We start from the raw sequence: 8,509 nt of genomic DNA on the forward strand, positions 1-8,509 counted from the left end.
TTAAATATAATTTGCCATCCCACAACCTGGCACTGTAAGTATTTGATCCTGTTCCTAAATACACCCAGAATAAATATATATGTTCTGTCTCTCACAGATATAGAGGACCAGAAATGTTTTAATAATTACATTTATACATACAAAGATTTAAAAATGTAATGATAATTTTATTAAACAATAGATATGTATGCAACTAAATGCAGATGTACACATAAATAAATAAATATTAGTGACATATTTATAAAATGTGACATGAATTTGTATTTAAATATTTATTTTCCTAATTATTATTTTCAGTATTTATCTTTTATTTCTGTGTTTATTTATTTCCGCATTCTTTTATTTCTGTATTTATTATTTCTGTATTGCCCTTAAGCAACCAAGGCATGTTGTCTATCTTCGCAATCTGATACTGAACAACCAATTGTAGTAAGGTGACACCAAGACATACTTTGATTAACAGCCCCCATTTGCTTAAGGACAAGGTGCCTCTCTGTCCATAATGTTGTAGTTGGAAAATAAAGTTTTTTGTGAAAATCCATTTGGTGTCCGGCGTTTTTAATAAAAAAATTTTTTACAGTATACCATACCATACCATACCATCTTCTTCTGCTTATCCGGGGCCGGGTCGCGGGGGCAGCAGTCTAAGCAGGGATGCCCAGACTTCCCTCTCCCCAGACACTTCCTCTAGCTCTTCCGGGGGGACACCGAGGCGTATTTACAGTATGTAACATTCAAATAATGCATAACTTAACCATAATACATTTACCAGATTTACTTAATAAGCGTTTATAATTGACTGTAATATTGTAAAATAGGAAAACAGAGTTATGCTCCATGCCTGCCAAAATCCACAAAATGTACATAATCAGAAGTTGAACTACTACTACATTGTTGAAGTTACGTGCGGTATTCACCGCACGTAGTTCCAATTTAGGAGTTCTGATTATTTCTTAAATCATAAGAAATAATCAGAACTCCTAAATTGTACTTGTGTGATTATTGGTTCTTGCGATTGTGAACTCACTCCTATGCGAAAACTGAGTTGTGTTCGCAGACGTTCTAGCATGCATAAGACATTACACTCAAGATTTTGTAAAAATCATGAACTCATTATAATTTTTTTGAAAAATATACTTTGTATTATTTGTAAAAACGTGCTTGTACAACTGCACTTTTCCTGTTGATGCCTTTTAACACCTCACTGCAGACGCCGAGAACGCGCATCGAACACGGATCACGCACATTGCGCTCGTTATGACGAACGACGTGAGGCTCCGCCCACGGGTGAAATGAAGAGTTTTTAGGGAGACGGGTCTTCCACATGATGCTATCTTGTGACAAGAGAGAGAGAGTGACGTTTTATGTGCATGAGTCCTGGACCAGTAACTATGTCAAATTACACATTCAGTAACTATTAAACAAGCACTGTTAACCTAATGCCGTTGTTTTAGACATTGTTCTGTTGGTTATTAAAGTTTTTCTAGATAGCAATCTAAATCGGAAATCTTTGCAACATTCTAACCTTTATACCATCCACAATCATCAACGCTGCTGGTGATCCGAAGACTGTTGCGAGTCGCATTTGGATACATTCCGACATTTCTGTCAAAGAACCATGAACAGAAGAGCGTGTCGCATGAATGGTGGTAGAGAAGATGACATTCGCCAAGGCGAATCTGGATCACAACCCACTATGGGAATGATTACGCTGGAGGACTTGGATGCATTTAACGAGGATGAGTTCAGTACAGACCTCGGTGGCAGCAGAGATGAGGAACACGAAGTTACTGAAGACCAGGGTCAGGATCTGTTGAACTACTGGCAGGACATTGGCAGAGGACACCATATTGACGTTCCCCAGGGTAAGAGTTTGATCATTGTTCATATAGATCTAGAATTGTTGATACATGCACTTTGTCTTTTACCCCTATTTTTTGTTGGGAGGGTTATTCACACTTGGTTTATAATACATTTGTTTGTAGCCTTGAGTGGTGAGTTAAGCAGCTAAATTGATAGTATCGATTCCAGTGCAAATACAGTGTGCAAATAATTTCTAGCAGTTTTTCACCTGTATAGAAAGTCATAGAGAAAGTTGTTGTTAATGATAATTATTATTAATTAACATGGTTATAAAATAATCATTAATAATCAATTTGTGTTTCACATTAAATCATAGGCCAAAGTTTTACACTGTACAATGACCCCAAAGTTAATATGCATCCTACCTGAGAGTACAGTGGATTCTGCGGTTTAGTGCGCACCTAAAAACGGTAGCAAACGTGTTCCTCTGTCACAACATTTAAATCAGGATGCTGGTTGATCTGTGCGCCTTTAGCCATCCGTTGCCAGGTTACAGCACCATTATACTAAGTGTTTTAGTAGCGGTGTAATCTGACCATGACCAAAGTGAATCCAGACTAGGAATGAACGCTGACGTAGAAAGTGTTGGCGATTTCCTTTAATAAAGTATTATTTTCAGGAGGCAACTGTTTGTGCCTCTCCTTAGCCCTAATAACAAGCCTTAGTAACCCCACCATCCCCCTCCTTCAAGACATGGCGCAGCCTATTCAGCAGCTCACCTCAAGTACGGGGAGCACGAGGGACAGGGAGACAGCCCCGTATACTCTGGTCACGCGCAATGAGAAGGTAAGCGAAACTCCCTCAATGCTTCCGCTTTCACGGCTAAGAAAGGATGGTCAACACTTCATCTACCTTAGAGGTTTCCAGAACCCTTCACTTTCTCCACGTATTGTTGTGTTATAGTTGTGTTGAGAACACGTTTGCCTATTTATTGAAAATGAAAAAACTGAAACTCATGTACATCAGTACAAGGCCAACCTGTCGTGACACTCCAATTTGTGTGTCCTTTGATTATCCTTGAGATGACCACCTGTTGCAAATTAAATTGATTGCACATGATTTCGAATGGCACATGTGGCCATATAAGGCCCCACACTTTACAGTGCCATGAATCCAAGGAACACTCCATAGATCCCTGAGATAGAATTGTATTGAGACACTGTAGACCTGGGGAAGGTTATAAAAAAATGTAAAGCTAGGAAAGTTCCCAGGAGCAGAATGGGTTCAATTGTTGGGAAATGGAAGAATTTGAAACCACCAACTACCATCCCTACATTGAAGCATGGTGGTTGGAGCATCTTCTCAGTCACAGGCACATGGAAACTGGTCAGAATGGAGGGTGTCAGGTTTGGGGACTACACGATTTCGTCTCTGCTCTTTGTGGATGATGTTGTCATGTTGGCCCCTTCAAACCAGGACCTTCAGCATGCACTGGGATGGTTTGCAGCCGAGTGTGAAGCGGTTGGGATGAAAATCAGTACCTCCAAATCCGAGGCCATGGTCCTCAGTCAGAAAAGGGTGGCTTGCCCACTTCAGGTTGGTGGAGAGTGCCTGCCTCAAGTGGAGGAGTTTAAGTATCTAGGGGTCTTGTTTACGAGTGAGGGAAGGATGGAACGGGAGATTGACAGACGGATCAGTGCAGCTTCTGCAGTAATGCGGTCGATGTATCGGTCTGTTGTGGTGAAGAAAGAGCTGAGTCGCAAGGCGAAGCTCTCGATTTACCGGTCAATCTACGTTCCTACTCTCACCTATGGTCATGAGCTTTGGGTCATGACCGAAAGGACAAGATCCCGGATACAGGCGGCCGAAATGAGCTTTCTCTGCAGGATGGAGATAGGGTGAAAAGCTCGGTCACCCGGGAGGAGCTCAGAGTAGAGCCGCTGCTCCTCCACATCGAGAGGGGTCAGCTGAGGTGGCTTGGGCATCTGTTCCGGATGCCTCCTTAACGCCTTCCCGGGAAGGTGTTCCGGGCCCGTCCCACCGGGAGGAGACCCCGGGGAAGACCTAGGACACGCTGGAGGGACTATGTTCTCCCGGCTGGCCTGAGAACGCCTCAGTGTCCCCCCGGAAGAGCTAGAGGAAGTGTCTGGGGAGAGGGAAGTCTGGGCATCTCTGCTTAGACTGCTGCCCCCGCGACCCGGCCCCGGATAAGCAGAAGAAGATGGATGGATGGATGGATGGACAGAGAAGTCCATGAAAAAAAATAATCAATCCGTAACTTCCCAGTCCGTCAATTTGTCGTCTGTCTTTTCCAGTCTCTCCCCTACTCTTTCCTTTTCTCTCTTTCTATCCCTCTTCTCTCCCTCCCTATGTCACTTCCCATCCCAGTCTCTCTGCCTCTCTCTTTCCCTGATCATATCTTTCTATGCCTGTCTCTCTCTTTCCCTGATTATCTCTTTCTATGCCTGTCTCTCTCTTTCCCTGATCATCTCTTTCTATGCCTGTCTCTCTCTTTCCCTGATCATCTCTTTCTATGCCTGTCTCTCTCTTTCCCTGATCATCTCTTTCTATGCCTGTCTCTCTCTTTCCCTGATCATCTCTTTCTATGCCTGTCTCTCTCTCTCTCTTACTGAAAATGTGAGCCCACGTATTCATGGATCTGCTTTATGCATTGTGCAGTCTGGACGTGTAGTGTATGAGAAGCGCGTCTACCAGAAGGCCACCTGGGCCTGTATCACCATGCGTGAGGACACGTACGAGCAGAGCATCTGTGTTGGCTTCATGAAGCTCATGAGATATATCTGCAAGCAGAATACCTTAGGTGAGTTTGAGTAGCTGAGAAGGAGTTGGTTTAGCTGTCGTTTGCTTTTGTAAGTGATGTTGGCGGTTCCTGGTTAGGTGTGTATGTTCTGTGCGTGTATGTTCTGTGCGTGTATGTTCTGTGCGTGTATGTTCTGTGCGTGTATGTTCTGTGCGTGTATGTTCTGTGTGTGTATGTTCGGCGCGTGTATGTTCTTGGCTGGTAAAAAGAGAAGCCAAATCACCAGCCGTAGTTGGCTGTCGTGACAACATGGCACCAGTAAAATCAGGAAGTAACATACAGATTTGAGGGTAACCTCTTAGATGTAACCTCTGTTTGGAGTATCCTTCCTCAAACTGCCAATTTCCCCTCTGTGTGAAAGGTATCTACCTGGGCATGACCCTTCCCATTGTAACCGTGGTCATGACCGATGACTCCCGCTCGCGCCTGTCCAGAGAGGTTCGAGTGGGTTACTACTTGCCCTCCCACCACCAGGACCACCCCCCCATGCCCTTTGATCCTGACATCACCATGGAGACATGGCCTACCACCGTGGTTTACAGCAGGTGAGGCAACCAATAATATTCCTCCAGAGAGACATGACAGCTCGACGTAGACATTCTGCTGACTTCATTTTGTCCAGAGCTGTATATTCTTTATATGCGGTTTTGTTACTGACATATATTTCCAGAAGTATAGTTGGTAATACGTGGTTTGCAATGTGATGTTGTAATCATCAGAGGTAATGTGAAGACAGTGACATTTGTTTTGTCTGCCCCCCCCCCCCCCCCCCCCCGATGACAGACCATTCAGTGGCCCCACTACTGTGACCTCTATCCTAGAGGAGATCCATGGCCTGGCTGAAGTGCTGGACTCTCCAGAGCTCTATGTAAACAACTGTTTCATTATAGCCGGCTACACCAGCCTTGCAGCCGCCCACAGACATAACGAAGTCTGGTTCCTGGAACATTGCTGATGTGGCTAGATAACAATACATTTCACATAAAAAGTTTTTTTTTTATAAAGAGTAAACTTTTGCATTCTATTGAAAGGAAGCACAGCAAACCCAGTCAAAAGATTAAACCAAACCAAAAGCACGGTGATTTCTTAGATTGCATACAGTTTGTTGGAGTACCGGAAGTTGTGTACACAAGTAGTGTATGCGTCTTTTCTAAAGGTATTTTAACAAAGCCACTGTCTCAGGCAGATATTAAAAGTTTCATTGGTTGTATCCAAAACCTGGCACTGCAAACAGTATGCCCTACCAATTAAGGTACTAACCATCATCTCAGCATACAATCAATAGTGATTCTACACCTCCCTTCAACAGCCTGTACATTTTTCTGCCTTAAATACTTCTCACAAAAAGTAATGTATTACTCTAGCAACCTATAAAACTTATCTTAACCATTTTCGAAGTAAGTCATTTCAGAGTTGGCACATAAGCTCCATCCTCTCCATTGATTCAACTAATCACATTCATTTCTGTCTTCAGGGCAGATCTGCATCTAGGATGTTTGAGTAAATAAAGCCTGCAACATCAAAGCGCTCCCTCTGCTGCTGGGCTGTGGTCATAGAGTCGAACATATGACTGCTGCCCAAAAGTCTGTTTAGGAATGAGGGGTGCTGTAAAGGACCAACTAGGTGGGACTTCCTGTAGGTTGAGGGAAGGGTCACATAATTCCATTCTGGAAAAATTCAGAAGGATCAGACAATAAAGTATACTTGTGAGCAAACATTCCATAACATCAGAGATGGAAGATGAAGTAAAACATCATATTGCAATATGATGCTGTTTCAAATACAGTCAAGGAACTTAGCTTATCAGACCCAGGTGCTTTTACATTGGTGCCTACGTTGAGACACCCCCCATTATGAACCAGACTGGAAATGACCCTTTTACTTCAATGGTAAAAAGCATGAGTAAATTATCTTCATCTTTGACTGCTGTTGGCAGTAAAATGCCAACCTTGGCTTTATACCTGTTCAAACAACACACACCAGATGGCAGTATGTTTGTTTACTCGATCATAGAAGTAGTAGAACAACATGAACTACTTCAGAATGGAGACGGCCTCGGTCACTCTGTCCATGCACTTTCTGACAACACCATAATCAAACAGCTTTGATTTCTTCAAACATGTCTACAAGCTAGTGTTCTCCAGCCATACTAAGGCTGAGGAAGCATACATATTCTTGTGTTTTTCACTTGGCTGTTGAAAATAACTGTAATGAAACTCTGTTTTAATTAAAGCTGTCTTGACAGATTTAGGTAGATAAACCTATTGTTTGTGTTTACTTGGCCAGGTCTTGTGCATTTGAGTATGTGAATCATCAGACAGAAGAGGCGTGATGTTTCCTGAGTGTCCAGTCAACATGCTATTTTATTGTGCTACAGTTTGTTTTAAACTGCTATCATATGAACTTACATAATAACAGGTGTTCACACCCATCTTCCATTCTAATTGCATTATAGCTAGTAGAGTCAGTTTGGGCAGGGGGTTACAGTTCTCCCTGTTATCACAGTATTTTATATTTATATTTCTAGCCAGCCATGCTTATGAATGCCAAATTCCAGTAAATATTAAAAAAGGAATACCTGGTTTTCCAGGATTTCAGGGAAATGTAGGAGGATTACCAAAACATTGCAATACTATTGCTAAATCCCAACCCAACACCTATTCCATTTACTCTACCCCCCGCTCTCCATTTACAGTCACGCGAGCCTCCGCCATTTGCACATTGTGTCCCAATTCGGCTAATTACAATTCCAGCGAGTGTACACCGATGCACCCTACATGAGCAAAATTACATCATATAAGGATTCATGTTATGTTTGAGCTTGTGCATTTTCACACAGAAAGCATGAATGGGCGTACTAAATTATATGACAAACTCATGTACGTCTCATTTCGAGACTTATGAAGCATCTAAAATGAATTCTCAATTGTTAATGAGGTTTATTTCTTCATGAACTATAGGAGGGATTTGGTCATGTGAATGTTGTGCACATTTTATTATTTAAAAGTGGAACATAATTTCCATCAATCAAGTCAAGTGTGTGTTCCAAAGTTGATGTATTTATTAAACCCCTAACCACTCTTTTGAAGTCACCCATTGTTTTTGTCAGCCTCTGAGGAAGTGCGTAGTGGATGGGTTTGGATTGGGATCCAAAGTGTATCACTCAGGCCTAATTCAAGTGTTTATAAATCTAATGTAATATTTTCTGTTATATATGTTTTCTCATTTATTTCAGCTAAAAGCTGTTGTAGGAACCAACACAAAAGCAGTCACTAACATTAGTTGTCTCTTTCTATTATTGTAAAACATTAATAAAAGGTTTTTGTCTGTCTATAGCTGTATTTCTTTTTTTTCTGCAAAACAATCAATCAATCAATACAGCATCCACATGTTGCAAATGTCTTTGTAAGATATATCAGCCATATATCAGCCATAACATTATGACTACCTGCCTAATATTGTGTAGGTCCCCTTTTTGTTGCCAAAACAGCCCTGACCCATCGATCCACTGGACCTCTGAAGGTGTGCTGTGGTATCTGGCATCAAGACGTTAGCAGCAGATCCTTTAAGTTCAGTAAGCTGCGAGGTGAGGCCTCCATGGATCGGACTTCTTGTCCAGCACATTCCACAGATGATCTATTGGATTGAGATTGAGACCCCATCACCGGTTCACCGCTTTTCTTTCCTTGGACCACTTTTGATAGGTACTGACCACTGCAGACCGGGAACACCCCACAAGGGCTGCAGTTTTGGAGATCCTCGGACCCAGTTGTCTAGTCATCACAACCTGGCCCTTTTCAAAGTCTCTCAGATCATTACTCTTGCCCATTTTTCCTGCTTCTAACACATCAACTTTCAAAACAGAATTTTCACTTCCTCCCTAAT

The 8,509-nt window shown here is 42.2% G+C and overlaps 1 protein-coding gene across 3 annotated transcripts; it reads left to right on the forward strand.

Moving 5' to 3' along the window:
- Nucleotides 1-697: 697 nt before the first annotated feature.
- LOC105017551 (heme-binding protein 1) lies at nt 698-7,884 on the forward strand. 3 transcript variants are annotated; one of them, XM_029114389.2, is made up of 6 exons: nt 698-723; nt 1,211-1,865; nt 2,510-2,649; nt 4,483-4,624; nt 4,986-5,169; nt 5,408-7,884. In XM_029114389.2, the coding sequence occupies exons 2-6, from the start codon at nt 1,619-1,621 to the stop codon at nt 5,577-5,579; spliced, it is 885 nt and encodes a 294-aa protein (XP_028970222.1). In that variant the 5' UTR covers nt 698-723; nt 1,211-1,618; the 3' UTR covers nt 5,580-7,884. The 3 variants fall into 3 exon arrangements, with proteins under 3 accessions (XP_028970222.1, XP_028970224.1, XP_028970223.1); XM_029114391.2 differs by having other exon boundaries at nt 2,555-2,649; XM_029114390.2 differs by lacking the exon at nt 698-723 and having other exon boundaries at nt 1,020-1,865.
- The last annotated feature ends 625 nt before the right edge of the window (nt 7,885-8,509 follow it).

The sequence above is a fragment of the Esox lucius genome, chromosome 18, assembly GCF_011004845.1.
Source record: "Esox lucius isolate fEsoLuc1 chromosome 18, fEsoLuc1.pri, whole genome shotgun sequence".
In the NCBI taxonomy this organism is placed as follows: Eukaryota; Metazoa; Chordata; class Actinopteri; order Esociformes; family Esocidae; genus Esox; species Esox lucius.